The following is a 24570-nucleotide window of genomic DNA, read 5'->3' on the forward strand; positions in this document are numbered from 1 at the left end:
CCTCTATCTTAGATTTTCTGTTTTCCTTACATCTAAAACACCTTTTTTCCATTCTCCAATGCCCATTTTCACTCTTAGCTGATGCTGTGCAATGAACCTCCATAGACTCCCAGCATCACATTTACTGGCATTTGTACCCATATACTCTGCCTGCACACTTATTACAATAAATAGAATATATGTGCTCCTAAGGCCAACCTCTCCAGTTTTGTACTTGATTCCCATCTCTTCTCCCTTCATAAAAAATGTTGCTCCAGCAATTTCTCCGTTTCTCCCTTACATCATCAATTTCTCTCTCCACTAGATTAATCTCATCAACATCAATTATGCTATTATTTCCTCCCCTATCTTTACAGAAACCATCTTAAAATAATTGTCCCTGCTTGCAGCCTTTGCATCTTTTCCTGCCATTCTCTCCTCTTTAACCTACCCCAAAGAAGCTGTTATCGCTATTATTTTATAAGAACTACATTTTCAAGGTCATTATTGATCTTTACATTACTAATTCCTAGTCCTCATCTTATTTGAATTCTCAGTAGTATTTGAGAGGGGATTACTCCATCCTTGATACAGGTTCTCACTTGGTTTCTCTAACACCACTTTTCTTCACTTTTCTACTAAACTCACTGCCAATCTTTGTCAACTTTGTGAGTCCTTCTTCATCCCCCTAATCTTTAAAGGTTAGAGTGCTCCAGGGATTAGTTGTCCAACTTCTCCTTTATTGTGTTTTTACTCACTCTGTGATGATATTGTTTAGCCTCATGATTTTAAGTACTATCTATCTGCAGATAATTCCAGTTGAATATCTGGAGATATTCTCAGATCTCTCTCCTGAAGTCAAAATTTACATATCAACTCCCTACCTTAACATGTACACAATTAGACTCTTAATTCCTACCCCTTCCCCAAACCTGCTGATTGCCCAGCCTTCTCCATGGCAATCAAAAACCATTCCTGGCTAGGCATAGTGGCTCACTCCTGTAATCCCAGCAGTTGGGGAAGCTGAGGCAAGTGGATTGGTTGAGCCTGGGAGTTCAAGATCAGCCTGGGCAACATGGCGAAACCTCATCTCTATTAAAAATACAAAAATTAGCCAGGCATGGTGGTACACACCTGTAGTCCCAGCTACTCGGGAGGCTGAGGCACGAGAATCGCTTGAACTGGGGAGGCGGAGGTTGCAGTGAGCTGAGATGGCCTCACTGCACTCCAGCCTGGGCGACAGAGTCAGACTTGGTCTCAAATAAATAAATAAATAAATAAATAAATAAAACCATTTCCTATTTCAGTTATTCAGTTCACAGACCTTGAAGTTCTCCAACTTTTTTTTTCTTACATTAACATCTAATCTGTAAAGGATCCTGTATTAGTCCATTTTCACACTGCTGATAAAGACTTACCTGAGACTGGGCAATTTACAAAAGAAAAAAGTTTAATGGACTCACAGTTCCACATGGCTGGGGAGGCCTCACAATCATGGCAGAAGGCAGGGAGGAGCAAGTCATGTCTTACACGGATGGCACAGGCAAAGAGAGAGAGCTTGTGCAGGGAAACTCCTCTTTTTAAAACCATCAGATCTTGTGAGACTTATTCACTATCACAAGAACAGCAAGGGAAAGACCAGCTGCCATGATTCAATTACCTCTTATCAGGTCCCCCCGACAAAACGTGGGAATTTAAGATGAGATTTGGGTAGGGACACAGCCAAACCATATCATTCCACCCTGTCCCCTCCCAAAATGAATCATGCCTTCCCAACAGTCCCCCAAAGTCATAACTCATTTCAGCATTAACTCAAAAGTCCACAGTCCAGTGTCTCATCTGAGACAAGGCAAGTCCCTTCCACCTACGAGCATGTAAAGTCAAAAGCAAGTTAGTTACTTCCTAGATACAATGGGGTATAGGCATTGGGTAAATACAGCCATTCCAAATGGGAGAAATTTGCCAAAACAAAGGGCCTACAGGCCCCATGCAAGTCTGAAATTCTATGGGGCAGTCAAATCTTAAATCTCTAAAATGATCTCCTTTGACTCCATGTCTTGCATCTGGGTCATGCTGATGCAAGAGGTGGGTGCCCATGGTCTTGGGCAGCTCCACCCCTGTGGCTTTGCAGGGTACAGCCTCCCTCGTGTCTGCCTTCATGGGCTAGCATTGTCTGTAGCTTTTCCGGATGCTGGTGCAAGCTTTTGGTGGATCTACCGTTCTGGCGTCTGGAGGACGGTGGCCCTCTTCTCACAGCTCCACTAGGTGGTACCCCAGTAGGGACTCTGTGTGGGTGCTCTGAGCCCACATTTCCCTTCAGCACTGCCCTAGCAGAGGTTCTACATGAGGGCCAACCCCCACAGCAAACTTCTGCTTAGGCATCCAGGCATTTTCATACATCTTCTGAAATCTAGGCAGACGTTCCCAAACCCTAATTCTTGACTTCTGTGCACTCACAGGCTCAACATCATGTGGAAGCTGCCAAGGCTTGGGACTTGCAGCCTCTGAAGCCATGGCTGGAGCTCTGCATTGGCCCCTTTCAGCCATGGCTGTAGCAGGTGGGACACAGGGCACCAAGTCCCTAGGCTGCACACAGCACAGGGACCCTGGGCCCGGCCCGTGAAACAACTTTTTCCTCTTAGGCCTCTGGGCCTGTGATGGGAGGGGCTGCTGTGAAGACCTCTGACATGCCCTGGAGACATTTTCCCCATTGTCTTGGGGATTAACATTCAGCTCCTCATTGCTTATGCAAATTTCTGCAGCTGGCTTGAATTTCTCCTCAGAAAATGGAATTTTTTTTTTCTATAACATTGTCAGGCTGCAAATTTTCCAGACTTTTGTGCTCTGCTTCCCTTATGAAAATGAATGCCCTTAATAGCACCCAAGTTGCCTCTTGAATGCTTTGCTGCTTAAAAATTTCTTCTACCAGATAACCTAAATCATCTCTTTCAAATTTGAAGTTCCACAAATCTCTAGGGCAGGGGCAAAATGCCACCAGTCTCTTTGCTAAAACATGACAAGAGTTACCTTTGCTCCAGTTCCCAAGAACTTCCTCATCTCTATCTGAGACCACCTCAGCCTGGATTTCATTGTCCATATTATTATCAGCATTTTGGTCAAAGCCATTCAACAAGTCTCTAGGGAGTTTCAAACTTTCCCACATTTTCCTGTCTTCTTCTGAGCCCTCCAAACTGTTCCAACCTCTGCCTGTTACCCAGTTCCAAAGTCGCTTCCACATTTTCGGGTATCTTTTCAGCAGCACCCCACTCTACTGGTACCAACTTACTGTATTAGTCTGTCCTCACACTGCTGATAAAAATATGCCTGAGACTGGGAAATTTACAAAGGAAAGAGGTTTTATGGACTTACTGTTCCACATGGCTGGGGAGGCCTCAAAATTATGGCAGACGGCAAGGAGGAGCAAGTCATGTCTTACATGGATGGCAGCAGGCAAAGAGAGAACACTTGTGCAGGAAAACTCCTCTTTTTTTTTTTTTTTTCTTTTTAAATGGAGTCTTGCTCTGTCACCCAGGCTGGAGTCAGTGGCGTGATCTCAGCTCACTGCAACCTCCACCTCCCAGGTTCAAGTGATTCTCCTGCCTCAGCCTTCCAAGTAATTGGTACTACAGGCATGTGCCACCATGCCCAGCTAATTTTTGTATTTTTAGTAGAGATGGGGTTTCACCATATTGGCCAGACTGGTCTCTAACTCCTGACCTTATGATCCACCCACCTCAGCCTCACAAAGTGCTGGGATTACAGGTGAGAACCACCGTGCCCGGCCAAAAACTCTTATTTTTAAAACCATCAGCTCTCATGAAACGTATTCACTATCACAAGAACAGCACAGGAAAGACCTGCCCCCATGATTCAATTACCTCCCACCAGGTCCCTCCCACAACACATGGGAATTCAAGATGAGATTTGGGTGGGGACACAGCCAAACCATATCAGATCCTGTTGGCTATAATTTCAAAAAATAATCAGGGTTGATTATGGACTTAGTATTGAATAAGATGAAAATGTACCAAAATGGAACGATGAAGATAATTGACCAGGGAAAGCAGGTTACAAGCCAAGAGAGGATACAGTGTCACTTCGGATGCCATAAAAGTGATGTTTTTATTTTTTGAATGTTATTTGCCTATATTTTCAAATTATCTACACTGCATATGCACTGCTTCTGTAATAATAAAAGGGTACTAAAATAATAAAATCAAGTCTATAAATCACACACACACACACACACACACACACACACACACACACACACACCCCAGCCTCTTCTCTACACCTCAGTGACTACCATCCAGATCTAAACTATCATCAACTCTCATCTGAATTATTGCAGGAAGCCATTGCAGTAATTCAGATGAGAGTTGATAGAAAGCCTTCCTGCTTCCAACCTTACCCTCATATAGTCTTTTCCCAACATTGCATCTAAAGTAGTTTTTCAAATTGCAATTCTGATCACTGTTCTCTGCTTCAAATCCTCCAGTGGATTTTCATCTCACTCAGTAAATTCCAAAGACTTCACCATGGCCTTCAAGACCCTGTGAAATTTGACCCTCTGCAACCTCTCTGCCCTCATCTGTTACCATTGTCTCCTGTTAATCCTGCCCCAGCCACACTGACCTCCTTGTTCTTCTCAAATGGACCAGATATGCTCCTGTCTCTAGACCATTACAATTTCTGTTCTCTATATTTAAAATTATGTCCCCTGATACTCTAATGCTAGTTCTCTTACTTCCTTCAAGACGCTGCTCAAATTTCATTTTATCAGTGAGGCTTTCCCTAAACACTGTGTGTAAATATTACTCCCATCATTTTTTTTCAATGCACTTAACAGTGCCTGAAATATTATATATTTATTTCTTTATTGTCTATCTTCTCTGACTATAAGTTAAGCTCATTAAGAACACAAACTTTGGAGGTATTGTTTAATAGTGTGTCCCCAGAACTTTGAACAGTGCCTGGCACATGGTAGATGTTCAAATAAATGTATGTTGAATGAATTAGTAAATGATAAATGTAGGGAGACAAAAGCAGGTCTCCCATTTATGTCCAAACTCTAGGACTCTAGGAAAGACCAATTATATGGAACACAGCATCCATGGGCAAGAATGGAGGCAGAGATACCAGTTAAGATGCTATTGCAGTCATACAGATAAAAGAAGACAGTTATTTAGACCAGTGTGGTGGTGATAGAAATGGAAAGAAATGGAAGGATGTTGGGTATAATTTAAGATAAGCATATAAGACTGGCTGTTAATTGAGTGTGGGAAGAATGAGGAGAGAGGATGTAAAGAACATTTTTAAGTTTTGTCCTGAGCAAGTAGGTGAATGATGGTGTCATTTAGTGAGATATGGAAGGCTTGAGGTAGAACAGATTTATTTGAGGAAACACTGAAGGGTCTGTTTTTTGCATATTAGGTTTGAGATGCCAATTAGATATCTAAATTGAGATGTTTAGTAGGCAGCTTGATGTATGAGTCTGGATAGTTAAGGAAGAGGTCTGTGCTAAAGATATAAATTTAGGAGTCATAAGCACATAGATAGCATTCAAATAACACTTAATGGGGTAAGCAAGGAAATACAAATAGATGTAAACCACTCTAACTTTAAGCTTGGTCCCTGTATTAGTTCATTTTCACACTGCTGATAAAGACATACCCAAGACTGGGCAATTTACCAGAGAAAGAGATTTAATGGACTTACAGTTCCACATGGCTGGGAAAGCCTCACAATCATGCTGGAAGGCAAGGAGGAGCAAGTCACATCTTACATGGATGGCAGCAGGCAAGAAGAGAGCTTGTGCAAGGAAAGTCTCCCTTATAAAACCATCAGATCTCATGATAGTGGATAAGTGGAGACTTATCCACTATCATGAGAACAGCACGGGAAAGATCTGCCCCCGTGATTCAATTACCTCCCAACGGGTCCCTCCCAAGACACGTGGGAATTGTGGGAGTTACAATTCAAGATGAGATTTGGGTGGGGACACAGCTAAACCATATCAGTCCCTAAAGAGAAATATCCTCAAGATAATGGTGAATCAGTTAACTTTCACTTCATTAACTTACAGTCCAGTTTTCTATCATCTGTGTTGTCTGTTAAACCTCTATTCTTTTTTTGTGTGTGGTTATTCCAGCCACTATGGTGACTTTCCAAAACAGCTCACTTTATTTTTTGGATTGTGCTAATTGTGGATCCCTGGACGTACCCCCCCCCCCGCACCCGCCCCACATCCTACACAGCACAGACCCAATATCTCCTCCACATAACAGCTTTTCAGATACTTCTATCTTAGGTAACTCTTCTGTCCCAGCAAAATAGCTCCTATTCCTTCAAATCTTGCTCACTGGACCTTTTGTTTTGTTTTGTTTTCTTGCCCTTCTGGCCTTTCCAAATTTTTCTGGCCCTCTCTAAAGGGGTGTCAGACCCTCAGATTGAATTGCAGGGCTGATGTTCTGGACAATAGTTGTCTGATACAGCTATTGTCTGGGCTGGTGGAATACTTCCTGAGCTTCTTCTCAATCATTTTCTTTCATTCTGTGATTCTCAGAGGCAAGAATGGTCCATGTGTTTGGGAACTGGTGTCTGTTCGCAGTTTATAATACTGATCTGAGTTTTCCCCAAGTGGAGCATATGATCAGGAAGTCGCTAAGGTCTGGGAATTTTTTTCGAACTTTTATTTTAAGTTCAGAGGTACAAGTGCAGGTTTCTTACATAGGTAAACTTACATCATGGGGGTTTGTTGAACAGATTATTCATTACCCAGGAATTAAGCCTAGTGCCCATCAGTTATTTTTCCTGATCCTCTCCCTCCTTGCACCCTCCACCTTCCAACAGGCCCCAATATGTGTTGTTCCCCTCTATGTGTCCATGTGTTCGCATCATTTAGCTCCCACCTATAAGTGAGAACATGTGGAATTTGAAACCTCTATTCTTGATCATAATTTAAGCCAGTTTCTGATTGGCAGTGTTCCCAGGCATCTGGCAGAAGAAAATATAAAATTTAAAGAAGAAATCAACTTTCTAGAACTCAAATTATTTTCATAAATGTTTCAAATACAATACCCAGAACAGAACGATATTAGGTACAAAAACAAATAAGAAAAAATAAGCAAGACATAACAGAAACAACAGAGAACCAAAATAAACTCACAGACCTAAGATCTTGGAATCATCAGATACCATTATTAAAACATGAAGAAAGAATTGGTGGGTTGGTAGGTAAGTAAAAAAGAAATACTGTGAAATGCAGCATGTAGAGTTTTTTTAAGTGGAAAAATACAAAAGATATAATGAGATACTATGGCTAATTGTATTTTCTAAAAATTGATGTGGCAATAAAGCCTGTCCTACATGCTCTTGTACAATGTGACCTTGCCACTCTGTCATTCAAGGAGTAGAGTATAATTCTCCTCCCCTTGATCTGGCCTGGCATTACAACTCCTGTGTGACCAATAGAATGGAACAAAAAATTGCAACCTGTGGATGTGGTGGAAGTGATGTTGTGTGATCCCTGAAGCTAGGCCAGAAAATACCATGCAGCCTATACCTGGTTCTCTTGGGATTTTCTCTCTGGAAAAATGTAGCCACCACATGAAAAGTCTGACCCTGGTGCCACAGTTCACATGTAGGCCCTTTGGTCAAGAGTCCCAGCTGAGCCCAGCTTTCTAGCATTCTCTACTAAGACACCAGACATGTGAATGAAGCCATTTTAGACCCTCCATACTAGCCCAGATGCCAGCTGTATATTACTGAGTGACTTCATTTCACACCATGAGGAGCAAAACTATTACCTAGCCAACCCCTGTTGGAATTCCTGACTCACAAAAAATCAGTACTATAATAAAATGGTTGCTGTTTTAAGCAACTAATGTTTAGAGGTAGTTTTTGATACAGCAACAGATAACCAGAAGAGACACATGGAGGACAGAGTGAGGAGGACTAAACTGTGTTTAATTGAAATCTCAGGAGGAAAGGAAAGAGGGATTAGAAAAGAAGCAATATTTGCAGAGGCAATGGCTTAATATTTTCCAGAATTTAAAAAATATATCAATACACAGGTTCAGGGAGCTCAACAAATCCCAACCAGGATAAATAAAAAATAAACACAAAGGCATATTCCATCAGAGTGAAACTGCAGAAACCCAAGAGAAAACTCTTCAAAGTAACCAAAGAAAAAAGACACACTCTCAAATGAGATGCAGACAGGCAAGTTTTCAATAGTACTAATTAAAGATAGAAGCTGGGTGCAGTGGCACATGCTTGTATTCCCAGCTATTTGGAAGGCTGAGACAGGAGGATTGTTTGAGCCCAGGAATTCAAGACCAGCCTGGGCAACATAGCAAGGTCCCATCTCAAAAAAAAAAAAAAGAAGAAGAAGAAGAAAAGAAAAAAAAAGAAAGATAGAAGAACATGGTGGAATAGAAGGCTCCTGACTCTCCCTCCACCCACGGATGTACCAAATAAACATCTATTCACAGATCATTTCCTTCTGAGGGAAAGTCAGAAATCAGTCAAGGGACTTCTACCCACTGGGCAACTGAGCAAAATTCTACATCAAATGGGTAGGAAAAGCTGAGGCATGAGCCCTGCCCCAGGCACTGCACCATACAATTGGGAAAAGAATCCCCAGCACCCAGATTCCCTCTGTGGAGAGGAGGGTTTGGACATTACATATAAGTCCCTAACTCTGAGGCTACCCACGGTTTGGCTCTTAAATCACCAACTCTGAGAACAGAGGATATTAAGCATATACAATTCTCTCTATACTATAAGAAAAATGTGGTGGTTTTGTGTGAGTCTGTAAGCACTCCCAGGGGCCTCATCCCCAGGGAGCAGTACAGAGAAGGGCCATAGAAAAAAAATGTGGCTCCCTATTTCTGTCCAGAAAGAGTTTATGACACATTCTTCCAGTAGCTACTTTGTGGCCTGGCTTCTAATTAACTTGCATCAAGGAGCTGAAGACAGACAAATAGTAGCCTGCTGGCAGCCTGAGGAGAAAATTGGTACTTCCCAAACCTTCTCCTTCAGCTCATCCCAATGATAACTCCAGATCTGTTAATCCCTCCTGAAAGAATTTGTCCATACATCCAGTGTCCGAACTTTTGCTTTACAGCTTCCACCTGAGGGACTGCATCCTAACTCTCCTAGCTTTGAGAGCAGAAGAGACTAGGCAAACATGACTTTCTCAATACCACAGGGAAAAAAAGCAGCAATTTTATACAGACTCACCAGTACTTCCAGGGGCTTCATCCCCTGGGAGTAGTGTATAAAAATACAACTTCCTATTTTTCCCTGGAAGGGGTTTATGGCACATGTTGAGCACCCAAACGTTTACAGCTATTACCTGAGGAATGCATCCTAAATCTGGCTCTGGGAGGGAAAAGGACTAGGCATATGCAAGTCTTCCTAGATCACAGAAAGAGATGGTTTTAAATGGGCATGCAAACACTTCCAGAGGCTATACCCACTGAGAACTGTGCAGAAAAGAGACTGGAAAACACAACTCCCATTTTCTTTCCAGAAGGGGTTTACTTCACACTATTCCGGTGACTACTTGACAACCTAGATTCTAATGAAATTGCATCAGGGAGCTAAAAGGGCAGAAGAACAGTAGCCCTCAGGCAGCCTGAGCAGAAACTCAGCAATTCCTGAGCCTTTCCTCTGGCTCACCCCAGTGATAAATTAAAGTCCTCATTCTACCTGGAAGAAATTTGTCCATGCACAAGCACAACTTCTATAGCTTCCACCCAAAAGACTGTCTCCTATACAACCAAGCTCTGGGAGTCAATGAGGCTTTGTGCTCCCAAGTGGCCATAGACCACAGAAAAAAAAAAGAGGTGAACATACAACAGGCCAAATTCCAGCAGCCATCTCCCCAGGATCAGAAGGTACAGCCTGAATATACAGGCATTTGCCACAGATTTTCTCTCCAGCTTAGTACAGAGAGTTGGAGATAAACCCTGCACTCAGCTTCACCATGAGGATAGAAGGAACTGGAATACATATCCAATGCCCCGGCCTTTCCAGTCACATCTAGAGGGTCTGCCTTCTACTTTACTGGTCACAGGGTACTGACAGGACGTGGCAAATTCTAATCTCCAGGGGACCACCAAAAACAGAGACAGCACTTTGGCCAAACACAAAGATTTGTGAGGCACCTTAAAGTCTCCAGCTGGACCAACTGGTGAGATCCTTCTCCTACATGAGGCATGTCTGACACGACTGGGAGAGGCAGTTTTCTTATCTTATGTGCAGACACCAACACAGGGAGCCAAGGAAAATGAAGAAACAAATAAATACATTCAAAATGAAAACAAGATAAACCTACAAAAACCTACCCGAGTGAAGTAGGGATATGTGATTTACCCAAAAGGGAATTTGAAACAATGGTCATAAAGATGTTCCCTAAAATCAGGAGAGAAATGCAAGAAAAAAATTTAGAATTTCATCAAAAAGATAAAAAGTATTAAAAAGTACCAAACAGAAATCACAGAGTTAAAGAATACTATAACTAAACAGAAAAATTCAGTAGAGAGGTTCAAAGCAGACTAGATCAAGCAGAAGAAAGGATCAGTTAACTCAAAGACAGGTCACTGAAAATCATTTAATCCAAAGATCAAAAGAAACAAAGAACAAAAGAGCAAAGATAGCTTAAGAGACTTATGGGACACCATCAAATGGAACAGCGTATGTATTCTCAGTGTACCTGAAAAAGAAAACTACAGGCCAACATCACTGATGAATATAGATGCAAAAATCCTCAACAAACTACTAGCAAACTAAATTCAACAACACATTAAAATGAGTATTTGTCATGCTCAAGGGGGATTCATCCTAGGAATACAAAGATAGTTCAACATATGGAAATCAATAAATGTGATATACCACATTAACAGAAGGAAAGACAAAAACCATATCTTTATTTCAATAAATGTCAAGAAAGCATCGAATAAAATTCAACATCCCTTCATGATAAAAACTCTCAACAAACTTGATTTAAAAGGAGCATATCTCAAAACAGTAAATGTTATATATGACAAACGCACAGCTAACATTATACTGAATGGGAAAAAATTGAAAGCCTTTCCTCTAATATCTGGAACAAGACAAGTATGCCCACTTTTATCAATTCTATTAAATGTAGTCCTAGAAGTCCAAGATGCAGGAATTAAGCAAAAGGCCTTCAAATTAGAAAAAAAGAAATCAAATTCCCCTTGTTTGCAGAAGATACAATGTTATATTTAGAAAAACCTAAACACTCCACCAAAAAACTGTTAGAACTGATAACAAATTCAGTAAAGTTGCAAGATGCAAAACCAACATATAAAAATCAGTAGCATTTCTATATACCAAGAGCTAACAATCTGAGAGAGAAATCATAAAAGCATTTTCATTTATAATAGCTACAATAAAAATAAATATCTAGGAATAAATTTAACCAAAGAGGTGAAATATCTCTATCCTGACAACTGTAAAACATTGATGAAAGGAATTGAAGAAGACACACACAAAATGAAAAGGTATCTATCCCATGTTCATAGAATGGAAGAATTCATATTGTTAAAATATCAGTACTACCAGATTTAATGTATTACCTATCAAAATGCCAATAACATTTTTCACAGAAATAGAAAAAGCAATCTTAAAATTTGTACAGAACCACAAAAGACCCAGATATGGTTTGGCTGTGTCCCCACCCAAATCTCATCTTGAATTGTAGTTCCCATAATCCCCACATGTCATGGGAGGGACCCAGTGGGAAGTGATTGGGTCATGGGGGCAGTTTCATTGTCCATATCACTATCAGCATTTTGGTGAAAGCTATTCAACAAATAGCCTGATGATGCAGTGGAAAAGACAAACCCATTTTCTGGGGAGAAATTCAATCCAGCTACAAGAATTTGTATAAGTAACAAGGAGCCAAATGTTATTCGCCAAGATAATGGGGAAAATGTGTCCAGGGCATGTTAGAGATCTTCGCATCAGACCCTCCCGTCACAAGCCTGGAGGCCTAGGAGGGAAAAATGCTTCCGTGGGATGAGTCCAGGGCCCCCCTGCAGTGTTCAGCCTGGGACTTGGTGCCCTGTGTCCTAGCCACCCCAGTTAAAAGAGGCCAAAGTACAGCTTGGGCTATGGCTTCAGAGGGTGCAAGCCCCCAGCCTTTGTTCTGTGGGTGCACAGAAGACAAAAATTGAGGTTTGGGAACATCCGCCTAGATTTCAGAGGATGTATGGAAACGCCTGGATATCCAGGCGGAGGTGTGCTGCAGAGGCAGAGCCCTCATGGAGAACCTCTCCTAGGGCAGCGAGGAAAAGAAATGTGGGGTGGGAGCCCCCAACAGTCGCCACTGGGGCACTGCCTAGTGGAGCTGTGAGAAGAGGGCCACTGTCCTCCAGACCCCAGAATGGTAGATCCACTGACAGCTTGCACCATGCACCTGGAAAAGCCATAGGCACTCAATGCCAGCCCATGAAAGCAGCCAGGAGCAGGGCTGTACCCTGCAAAGCTACAGGGGCAGAGCTGCCCAAGGCTGTGGGAGCCTGCCTTTTGTATCAGGGTGACCTAAATGTGAGACATGGAGTCAAAGGAGAATATTTTGCAACTTTCAGGTTTAATGACTGCCCTATTGGATTTCAGATTTGCATGGGGCCTGTAGCCCCTTTGTTTTGGCCAATTCCTCTCATTTGGAATGACTGTATTTACCCAACACCTGTACCCCTATTGTATCTAGGAAGTAACTAACTTGCTTTTGATTTTACAGTCTTATAAGCGGAAGGGACTTACCTTGTCTCAGATGAGACTTTGGACTTGGACTTTTGGGTTAATGCTGGAATGTGCTAACACTTTGGGGAACTGTTGGAAAGGCATGATTCTGTTTTTAAATGTGAGGACATGAGATTTAGGAGGGACCATGGGTGGAATGATATGGTTTGGCTCTGTGTCCCCACCCAAGTCTCATCTTGAATTGTAGTATATTGTTTGTAAAAATTCCTGCTTATCCAGAGGTTTTTTTTAAAAAAACACCTATGCTTTCTCTGAAGCCCACATTGCCAAGATGTTCATCATGGCAATATGGCTTGTGACAGCAAAAATGACTCACCAACTGAAGTAGCTGGCTTCACTGCTCAAGTGATTATCCTGAACCATCCAGGCCAAATCAGTGCTGGCTCTCCACCTGTGTTGGATTGTCACACAGCTCACATTGCTTGCAGGTTTGCTGAGCTGAAGGTGGTTGATTTCCTTCTGGTTAGAAGCTGGAAGATGACCCCCATTGTGATTTTTATTTCTATGGTTTCTTTCTAGTTTAGTCTTGAGGTCTCTCCCTTGAGAATGGTCATAAGCCAAGACAGCCACTTTCTAGGAGAGTCCTGACCAGGGGGAAGGTTAAGTTTGAGTGTGTCAGCTAGGTGAGACACAATGATGAAGTAAAAACAAAATAAACAGTGGAATAAAATACTAACAAGTACCTAGAAATAAGTCTAGCTAAAAATATGCAAGATGTCTATGGAAAAAAAACTATGGAAATTTACTGAGAAACTTTAAAGAGTACCTAAATAACTTTCAAGATACACCACATACATGAATTGGAAAACATGATATTTGAAACTGTCAGTTATTCCCAAACTGATTTATAGATTCAGTGCAACCTGAATGAAAATCCCAAGCCTTTCCTTTTGTAGAGCTCAACAAGCTGATTCTAAAATTAATATGACAATGTAAAGGTTTATGAATAGCCAAGTCCTTCTTGAAGAGGAAGAATAAGATGAGAGTAATTGTTGTATAATATATTGAGACTTATTTTAAAACTATAATAATTAAAACAGTGTAGCAATTGGTATAGGGATAATCAAACAGGTAAATGAAATTGAATAGAAAATTCAAAACTAGTCTAACGCACATAGACACTTAATTTATGACAAAGGTGTCACAGAAGAAGAGTTTCAATAAAAGATGCTGAAAAATGTTGGTATCTATATAGACAAAACATTACACTGGATTCCTAACTCACACCATACACAAAAATCCATTCATGTTGCATTACAAGTCTAAAAGTGAAATATAAAATCATAAACATTTTAGAAAGAAAAAGTAAAAGAATATATTAATAACCACAGGGTAGGGAAAGAAAGAGAATTGACATCAAGATACAAAAGCACTAGCCAATAAGGATTTTTAAAATAAATTCCACACATTAAAATTACAAACTTATGCTCATCAAAAGATAACATAAAAAGAATGAAAAGAGTAGCCACAGAATGGTAAATGTTTGCAATACATAACACAAAGGAAACTTATATAATAGATTTTAACAGGATTCTCTGTGTCCTCCTTCTCCAGCAATCAAGGATATATAGGGTACTATTTTGATTCAAAAAGAAAAAAGCAGATTATTCAAGAGAAAACTTAGCAGAAAAAAACTTGGATAGGTGCTCCACAAAAGAGGAAATCCAAATGACTGCTACTCATAAGAAAAGATGCTCAACCTGACAGAACATCAAAAAATGTAAAAACACAGTCAATACCAGGTATTTGTAATAATTTGGAGCAAATGGAACTCTCATACATTGCTAATGAAAATGGAAAATGGTGCAGCTGCTTTGGAAAACAGTGTGGCAATACCTACCAAAGTCGAACACATGCATACCTAGCAATTCCACCACTGTGTATGTGCCCAACAGAAATGCACATATATGTTCACCAAAAGATATGCACCAGAAGGTTCTAGCAGGCCCGTTTGAAAGCACCAAAGATTATAACGACTCAAATGTCCGTGATTAGGGTATATTCATATAATACTATACAACAATAGGAATGAACAAACTATAGCTACATACAATAATATAGATGAATCTCACAACCAGAATGCTAAGTGAAAGAAGAAACAAAAGAATATATGTAGTATGTTTTATTTACACACTTCAAAACAGGCAAAACTAAACTATATTTTTAAAGGATGTACGATTATCATAAAGATCAGAATGGTGGATACCTTCAGTGGGAAGGGAGAAAGTATGATTGAAAAGGGACATTCAGTGAGTCTTGTGGGTTACTGGCAATGTTACTGATCTGGGTGATGATTGCATTTTTGTACCAAAGGCATTTGTGTTTTATGCACTTTATTGTACATGTTTTAGTTCACAATTTTTTTTAGTTCACAATTTTAATAGGATTTTTAAAAGTAAAAAGAAAAGAGGTCCAAGGGCTTGACCATGGGACTCTCTTATATTTGGAGTATGTTTATAAACTCTACATTCATTCAACATTCAACAAATATTTTTTGAGCTACTACTTTGTGCCAAGCACCATTACAGGTGCTGGGAATACAACAGTGAACAAAATAGACAAAACCCCAGTTTTCATGGAACTTACATACTAATAAAGCTTGGCAAAAGTATATTTCAAGGAAGATAAAGTGGTTAACTATGCAAAATGCTTCTCAGACACCTAGGAAAATGAGGATGTGAGGCATTTCTACCCACTTGGTACATAAAATTATTGCTTTTCCTCTGCTTTCTTTTCTCCAGGGCTCAGAGTGGCAGTGTCCCTCAGTTCAAGAAAGTTGTTTTCCAGGAATTTACTGATGGCTCCTTTACTCAGCCCTTATACCGTGGAGAACTAAATGAACATTTGGGACTCCTGGGGCCATATATAAGAGCAGAAGTTGAAGATAATATCATGGTGAGTTAAGGATAATGGAATTACAAGAAAATTAATTTTATATATTTATTTTCTTGCTGACTATAATGTATTCCCACTTTTTGAAATGTTTAAGTATAGAAAAATAATTCCATAATTATCATGTTTGTGTATGTTCTTATATTTTTCCTGTGTATTTTTCTCCTTATATATTCAAATTATACCATACAGAATTCTGATTCTTGTTTTTTAACTAAATATCACATCATAAACATTTCTTATGTCATTAAAAACACTTCCTATGTATGTTTTTAAAATACTGCATAATAGTCTATTATATGAATTTTTGGAACCATAGTTTATGTAACCATTTATTTGAACAACCTTTTAGACAGTTTCTTTTTTCACTATATAAATAACGCTGTAATCACAACAGTTTTTCTAAGATTAAAATTCCAGAAGTGCAATGTATTTGAGCATCTTAAGAGTTTTTCTTATTAATTATTTGGTAACGTCCCTTGCACATTTGTCTTTCATGGAGGAAGTGCTTTTCTTATTAATTACGTTGCCTTATATATTAGATAGTAAACCACTGAACATTTTAATGAAAAGTACTTTTTCAAGTTTTTGTTTTCTCTTAATTTTATAAACGATGGTTTTTGAAATAAAACAAGTTTTAATTTTTAGATAATAATCCATCAATTTTTACTTTTTGACACTTTGATTGCTTTTATGTTTATAAAAATTCATGCCTATCCAGAGACTTTTTTAAAAACAGCTATACTTTCTTCAGTTTTTCTCTTACAGTTTAATTTTTTACATTTAACTTTTTAATACTTCCTGTAGACTAAAATTTATTTTGGTGCATTGTGTGAACCAAAGATCAAAGTAGTTTTATTTTTTCCTGAAAATATCTATTCATTGTTTCAATTAATTGATTGTTTATATTAAGGATGTAGAAGGATCTAAAATTATGGAATTGTGGGCAATTTTTGCCTTACATTTTATTTGACTTTCCATATATTCTATGATAAATATGTATAATTTTTAATCTGGAAAATAAACCTTTTTAAAAAGATAATATGCATTCATTCTAGAATTTGTCATGAAGAACCTTAACTTACATATCAACTCCTGGCGTTATGGTCTCTTATAACCCCTGCAGTGACATTTTCCCTTTTACTCTGGAATTGCCTTTAAGTGTTTAGGAGTTTTCTCCTTTGCAACTTTGAGTTCATGCCTTAAATTTAGAATACAAAACCTCCTCAGGATTAGGTTTGGGTTCTAACAGCATCCATCTGTACCACTTCTTCCAGGGTATTAAAAACTTTGATAAAGACCAAAAGACAGGTATTTCTTTTAGGGATGTAAACCCTAAGGACTTTAAGATCCTAGAAGATTATTCTTGCTTTTTTTTTTTTTTTTGTCGTTATTGTTCTGCAGGTAACTTTCAAAAATCAGGCCTCTCGTCCCTATTCCTTCTATTCTAGCCTTATTTCTTATGAGGAAGATCAGAGGCAAGGAGCAGAACCTAGAAAAAATTTTGTCAAGCCTAATGAAACCAAAACTTACTTTTGGAAAGTGCAACATCATATGGCGCCCACTAAAGATGAGTTTGACTGCAAAGCCTGGGCTTATTTCTCTGATGTTGACCTGGTAAGCAGGTGTCTATTGTACTGACCACTTTTTGGTTTAAAAGAAATGGTCTTTGTGTGCTAAGAATTTTGGTTTTTATCCTACATGCAATGAGAAGCTTTAAATAGGGAGTTGATCACTATATTTGTGTTTTAGAAATGTCATTCTGGAATCTACTGAAGAGGATGGATTATATTTTTGGAAGATGGGAGGCAGGTTGGAGTGGCATAAAAATTGATGAGAAATCCACTCTGGTTCATAGGTGAGAGAGCTTATACTCATAGGATTGATGTCTTCCCTCCCTAGGAAAAAGATGTGCACTCAGGCCTGATTGGACCCCTTCTGGTCTGCCACACTAACACACTGAACCCTGCTCATGGGAGACAAGTGACAGTACAGGAATTTGCTCTGTTTTTCACTATCTTTGATGAGACCAAAAGCTGGTACTTCACTGAAAACACAGAAAGAAACTGCAGGGCTCCCTGCAATATCCAGATGGAAGATCCCACTTTTAAAGAGAATTATCGCTTCCATGGTAATATATCCCACATCCAAACATTATCACTGTGAAATGCAGATTGCACTTTGACAAATGAGACTTGATCCAGTGCCTTAAACATTGTATTTATTTAGAGTATATCTGTGGGAGTGGAATCCTGATAGATGTCAGTTTTTTTGGTGGAGTGGAGGGAAAGAAACTTATATAATAGATTTTAACAGGCTTCTCTGTGTCCTTCTCCAGCAATCAATGGCTACATAATGGATACACTACCTGGCTTAGTAATGGCTCAGGATCAAAGGATTCGATGGTATCTGCTCAGCATGGGCAGCAATGAAAACATCCATTCTATTCATTTTAGTGGACATGTGTTCACTGTACGAAAAAAAGAGGAGTATAAAATGGCAGTGTACAATCTCTATCCAGGTATGAGCTCGTTTGCGTTCTTTCTTCTACCTACTCTATTTGTTGAGTACTTACTTTAAATGGTCTAGGCACTGGGAACACAATCAGTGAACAAAGCAGACAAGCTCCATGCTCTCAGGTAACACTTCTTCATGCTCTCAGGTAACACTTTTTCAAACCTACAGGGAGATAAATAAATTAGCAAATGAACAAGATAATTTCACATATAGAAAAATTGCTAAAAAGGAAATAGAACATAATAAATGGATAATTAATGTCATAGTACTTTCCTAGGGAAAAGGAATTTATTCCTTTATCATTTACCATCTCAAATCCCATAGGGCACCAGTAGTCATCCAAAGAGTGATTTGTTTATGTATGTAACCAATATATTGATTAAGCACTACTCATAATGTTGATCACAACACAATTCTATTTTGCTTCTCCACTGTCCCTTTAAAATAGGTTTGGCCAGGTGCAGTGGCTCACACTTGTAATCCCAGCACTTTGGGAGGCCAAGGTGGGAGGATTGCTGCAGTGAGCTATGAAAGACAGCAGCTATAAAGGGGCTTTGGGGAAGCATGATCATCACAAGGTACAGAAACAGAGGACTCAGCCATGTCTCCCTTTTCCAATGCAATTGGATGAAATGGCTCCTTCCTCTCAGTTTAGAAAAGTATTGACATATTTTAAATCATAAAAATCAATCAAAACTTTGTGATCTCACATCCCCCAGAGCTATGTCTCTCTTCATCTTTGTAATAAAGAATAGTCCACATTTGTTTTCTTTGCTTGTTCACTTTCTACTTTCTCCTTAATCCATTGCAATCTGACTCTAAATTCTACCATACCACTATCTAAAGTCACAGGCCACAGTTTTCATCTTACTTTGCCCCTTAACACTACTAGGTAAGGTTGATCACAGATGACTACACAACTCTATGTATATACTAACAATTATTGAATTTTTATTTTATTTTATTTTATTTTAAATTTTTTATTATACTTTAAGTTCTAGGGTACATGTACACAACATGCAGGTTTGTTACATATGTTGGCATGCTGCATGCACCCATTAACTCGTCATTTACATTAGGTATATCTCCTAATGCTATTCCTCCCTGCTACCCCCACCCCATGACAGGCCCTGGTGTGTGATGTTTCCCTTCCTGTGTCCAAGTGTTCTCATTGTTCAGTTCCCACCTATGAGTGAGAACATGCAGTGTTTGGTTTTCTGTTCTTGCGATAGTTTGCTGAGAATGATGGTTTCCAGCTGCATCCATGTCCCTACAAAGGACATGAACTCATCCTTTTTATGGCTGCATAGTATTCAATGGTATATATGTGCCACATTTTTTAGTTCAACCATTGTGGAAGACAGTGTGGCCATTCCTTAAGGATCTAGAACTAGAAGTACCATATGACCCAGCCATCCCATTACTGGGTATATACCCAAAGGATTATAAATCATGCTGCTATAAACACACATGCACACATATGTTTACTGTAGCACTATTCACAATAGCAAAGACTTGGAACCAACCCAAATGTCCATCAATGACAGACTGGATTTAGACCCTGTCTCTAAAAAAAAAAAAATCTGGTTTAAGAGTGGGGGTAAACTTACCCTATTTCTTCATAAAAATTCTGATAAGCCCTGTAACTTTCTCCTCGCCCTTAAGTAATAAACAGGACTAAAGTCACTTTATATCACAAATACAGTTCAAATCAGAAATTACAATGTCCATCTCAAGATATTAATCAAAGTTCTGAACTTGATTTAACTTCAATCTCCCCTCCAACTTGAGCCTGCATCAGGCTGGAAGTCTGCACTGGAAAAGGGAGACATGGTTGAGTCCTCTGTGTCTGTACCTTGTGATGATCATGCTTTGCAACAGCCCCTTTATAGCTGCTGTTTTGAACTCCAACATGGATAGGTTAAAGGTAAGGGGATAAGATAGTTCTTACCTATTTACAGCTGGCACCATTGTTGTAAACTAGCTTAACACTGTTTGTGCCTGGCAATACTTAAAGTTGACTCTTTCTCCTGCAGGGCACTTTCAGGGAACTCTTTAGAGACTCCCTTACATGACTGTCATGAAATCCCCTTGACATGGTTTCTTCCACCTTTATTCTGGGTGGTCACTTGTGACTCATTTCTCAGCCCTCAGTGTTCACCTGCAGCTTCTTGTTGCTGGGGTAACTTTACCCTTGTAGGCAGCCCTAGTGGACTGGATCCAGTGGGAACTCACCCTGACTTATCTCTTTCACAGAGTCCACATCTGGCCAATGGGAAACACATCTTTTGCTCAGAAAAACCCTGGGGATGTAGGTCAATCATAATGCAGTAGCATTCTCCTGTCCCTATCATCAAAGAATTCAGTCACCCTGTTTCTCATTTCCTGGGGGGAGGGGAGTAGTCAGAACTCAATCTCCATGACCCCCAGCTGTAAGGGTCACCTAGCAAGCACTTTGGGTTTGAGGGGTCCAAGAATAGTGGAACTACCCAATTTGGTAGGTCTACCCTGATATTTCACATAAACCAATGTATCTTATGCTCATTTTTTAGTGAAAAGAAATAATTTGTGTTCCTTTTGGTTTTTATAAGGTGTTTTTGAGACAGTTGAAATGTTACCATCCAAAGCTGGAATTTGGCGGGTGGAATGCCTTATTGGCGAGCACCTGCACGCTGGGATGAGCACACTTTTTCTGGTGTACAGCCACAGTGAGTTCCCTACCCGCTCAGCCTACTGCTTTACAGCTTTCCTCCTTTCTCGCATGGTTGCTTGTGTCAGGAAATAAGTACAAGCTTACATCATTATCAAATTTAAAAAGAATATTGCTGGCAGAAATCATCAGAGTTCTCAGAGGAGGGCAGATATACTTGAAGCTTTGAACACTTTGAACCTGAAGCTCTAAATAATTGACCAGAAAAACACCTCATTTTCACAACTTGGTAAAGCTCTAAGATCTCCAGTAGCAGATTTTGGAATTTAATGTTGATTTAGTTACCAGATAATTTAGAAATATTACTTGGAAGAGTTTGGAGATTTAACCCTAAACAAGTAAGAGAACCACTGGTCTATTTATGCATGGACCCCAGTTTTTTCAGCTGTAAAATGTGAATCATTCTAGCACCCGTTAGGATTAATTAAATGAACTAATACAGTAAAACATTTAGTACAGTTCTTGGCACATTTAAACACTAAAAAATATTAGCATTTGTTGACATTCTCCCATTTTCATTGACTTACATTTGAGAAGCTGAATTTTCTGCACTTCTAGTTACTGTGTTCCACCTGTTTCATTTCAGAGTGTCAGACTCCCCTGGGAATGGCTTCTGGACGCATTAGAGATTTTCAGATTACAGCTTCAGGACAATATGGTAAATACTATTATTTTTGCTCCAAGAACCTGGGCTGATTATATCTTTTTTAATAATCTGTTGGAGAATCTCAGATAATGAATCCATCTCCATGCTATTTGCTCTATTCCATAAGTGCCTCTCAAATACATCTCCTCCTCTCCACTTCCCACTGTGGCCATCTTAACTCTGGTCACTATCATTTCTTACCTGGGCAATGACACTGCCTCCTTAAACATCCTCCCTACCTTCACTATTCCTTCCTTGAGTCCATTCTTTTCACTGTAGCAGGAAGCTACACTTTCCTGTGAGCAGTAATGGTAACGTTTGACTAGGGTCTATAGAGAATTATCAAAAATTGTTTTAGAGCACTACTGCCCACAGGCAAAATGCAGCACACTGCCTGTTTTTGTATGGCATGTGAGCTATGAACAGATTTTCCATTTTTAAATAATTGTCAAAAAGATGAAGACTATTTCACGACGTGAAATTATAAAATTCAAATTTCAGCATCCATAATAAAGTCTTATTTTGGAACACAGCCATGTCCATTAATTTACATCTATGGCTACAGCAGCAGTAACATAGTTGCAACAGAGACCATATAATATGCAAAGCCTAAATGATTTACTATCTGGCCCTTTACAAAAAAAGTTTGCCAACCTATGTTTTTGTGGGGTAAAAAATCCCCTTGAAAAAGAGGCTTAAGAGTTGTATACCAAAATAGTAACATTTTTCACTAGGTGGAAGGGTTACATTTTAAAATTTCTTTTATTTGTATTTTTACTTATTTTTATTTTTACTTTTCATTTTCTGATTTTTCTACAATGAATATAAATTGTATAATAAATAATAGGCCAGGCATGTTGGCTCACGCCTGTAATCCCAGCACTTTGTGAGGCTGAGGCAGGCAGATCACCTGAGGTCAGGAGTTCAAGACCAGCCTGGCCAACATAGTGAAACCCTATCTCTACTAAAAATACAAAAATTAGTCGGGCATGGTGGTGCGCAATTGTAGTCCCAGCTATCCGGGAGACTGAGGCAGGAGAATTGCTTGAACTCAGGAGGTGGAGGTTGCAGTGAGCCAAGATCACGCCATTGCATTCCAGCCTGAGCGAGACTAAGCAACAGAGCAAGACTCTATCTCAAAAAAAGAAAAAAAAGAAAAGAAAAGAAATAATAATATTATTATTTGGTAGTGTCGGTAACAAATTGCAGTATCAGCTAATTAGCGGTGCTAACAATTAACAAAATTATAAATTTTAGAAAATAAAATGGACAACAAGGATAAGCAGTATCCTTAGATAGTAATTGATACTGGTATGCCATAAAGCCTTTATGTTTTTCTCTATTTTCACCACAGCTTAGATTAATCTTTCTCAAGACAATAATTTTATTCTCAAGTGTGTAGGACCAACCCAGCTGATTTAATCTCTGTTTCTTTACTTCGGCAAAGGACAGTGGGCCCCAAAGCTGGCCAGACTTCATTATTCCGGATCAATCAATGCCTGGAGCACCAAGGAGCCCTTTTCTTGGATCAAGGTTAGAAAATTTAATCAATGGTGGGAAATGTATCACATTCAGTCAATTGCATTACTTATTCCTCCTGTAAGCTCAAAGGATTCTATGAATATGAGAAAACTAAAGAACAGAATGCCTTATGATTTGTATGAAAGCAGTCATGAACAAAGAGATATGGGGATAGAATTGAGTATACTGATATGTTGTATTTCTGTATTTTAGTCCTTCTACTGAATATTTTCTGAATATTTTCTATAATATTGAACTCATCATCTCTCAATACAGTATATGTTATTATTAGATGCTGCCAACCGCCCAGGTGTCCTTAAGTACTCCAATCCCCTTTATTTTAACATAAAACAATGGTTCACAAATGCAAACCACATGTGTAATTTTACATTTTCTAGCAGCCACGTTTTCAAAAATGTGAAATTCACTTTAATAATACATTTTATTTAACTCAACATATCTGAAAATACGATCATTTCAACATTTGATCAATCGGGCCCCTTCAAAGGCAGACAGATGATGGAAACTTCTGGGTCTCTTCCATGCCTCACAAAAGCTGAGGGCAGCTTGGCAGTGCCTACTCAGCCTCTCCACCTAAACAGGAAATGGAGAAAACATTTTGGTTTCCATCTTTGTAAATAGCATGTCTATTAATGCCACGGCATTGTTTTGTAGACACTGTCAATTTTGACTCAATCTGAGCTGCTGTTCACTAATCCCTAAGTATTTTTTGTTTGTTTGTGCTTCTGCCAAACAACATGTTATGTTCTTCACCTTGTATTTCTATGGTTATTTTCAACCTTAAATGTATCCCTATATAGAGGACATATTTATCTATTTGGCCGCCCTGTGTCTGTGCTATTTAATTTTTTGTAATAACATTCTTATTTGGGAGGGGGGAATTATATCTTCCTCCCTAGATACAACCTGATAAGACTAGTAAATAGAGTGTCCTGTCTGTGCCTAGCCAATGAACCCTGAACAATATACCCTGTTGTTTCCACTTACTAGATTTGGCCCATTGTTTCAGTTTGCCAATCTTCAGTATCCCAAAGTGTTTCCTAGTTTTTCCAGTTACTGATTTGATCAGTAAACTTTGTAATACTGCAGCAAAGTCATGATCAAAGTATTGAAGTAGATAAGACTTCCTTAGTATGTGCACAATACTAAGCAAGCTAGATGTTACTATCATCTTCATTTCAGATAATGAAATTGAAGCATAGAGAGGTCCAAGTCACATTGAAGCATAGAGAGGCCCAAGTCACATGGCTAGTAAGTGACTGAGCCAAAATTCAAATTCTGATGGTTGGGCTCCAGAACCCTAGTTGGTAACCATTGTACTACACTGTTTCCAGAATGCTCCCTTTAAGTTGATAACCATCTATTAACTGTCACTGTTTACTTATGGAAATTAAACCAGTTACAAATCCACCTAGTTATGTTATCATCTACCACTATTAAATCACCTTATCTTCAAGGTGGTTTTTGCCATCTGTCCTACTAA

At 39.2% G+C, this 24570-nt stretch overlaps 1 protein-coding gene across 6 annotated transcripts in view; it reads left to right on the top strand.

Annotated features, from left to right (window-relative positions):
* The window catches only part of LOC105468354 (coagulation factor VIII), a 200953-nt gene that overhangs the window by 128494 nt on the left and 47889 nt on the right, over window positions 1-24570 (top strand). For 3 of the 6 annotated variants that reach the window (XM_011718454.3, XM_011718453.3, XM_011718452.3), the window contains exons 15-21: window positions 15522-15675; window positions 17077-17289; window positions 17575-17803; window positions 18011-18193; window positions 20781-20897; window positions 21486-21557; window positions 22993-23078. In XM_011718454.3, coding sequence (XP_011716756.2) covers window positions 15522-15675; window positions 17077-17289; window positions 17575-17803; window positions 18011-18193; window positions 20781-20897; window positions 21486-21557; window positions 22993-23078 — 1054 coding nt within the window. Of the gene's footprint in view, window positions 1-15521; window positions 15676-17076; window positions 17290-17429; window positions 17531-17574; window positions 17804-18010; window positions 18194-20780; window positions 20898-21485; window positions 21558-22992; window positions 23079-24570 lie in introns of those variants that run through there. The other 3 variants (XR_979452.3, XM_011718455.2, XM_011718456.2) reach the window with 3 other exon arrangements.

The sequence above is a fragment of the Macaca nemestrina genome, chromosome X (genome assembly GCF_043159975.1).
Source record: "Macaca nemestrina isolate mMacNem1 chromosome X, mMacNem.hap1, whole genome shotgun sequence".
Lineage (NCBI taxonomy): Eukaryota > Metazoa > Chordata > Mammalia > Primates > Cercopithecidae > Macaca > Macaca nemestrina.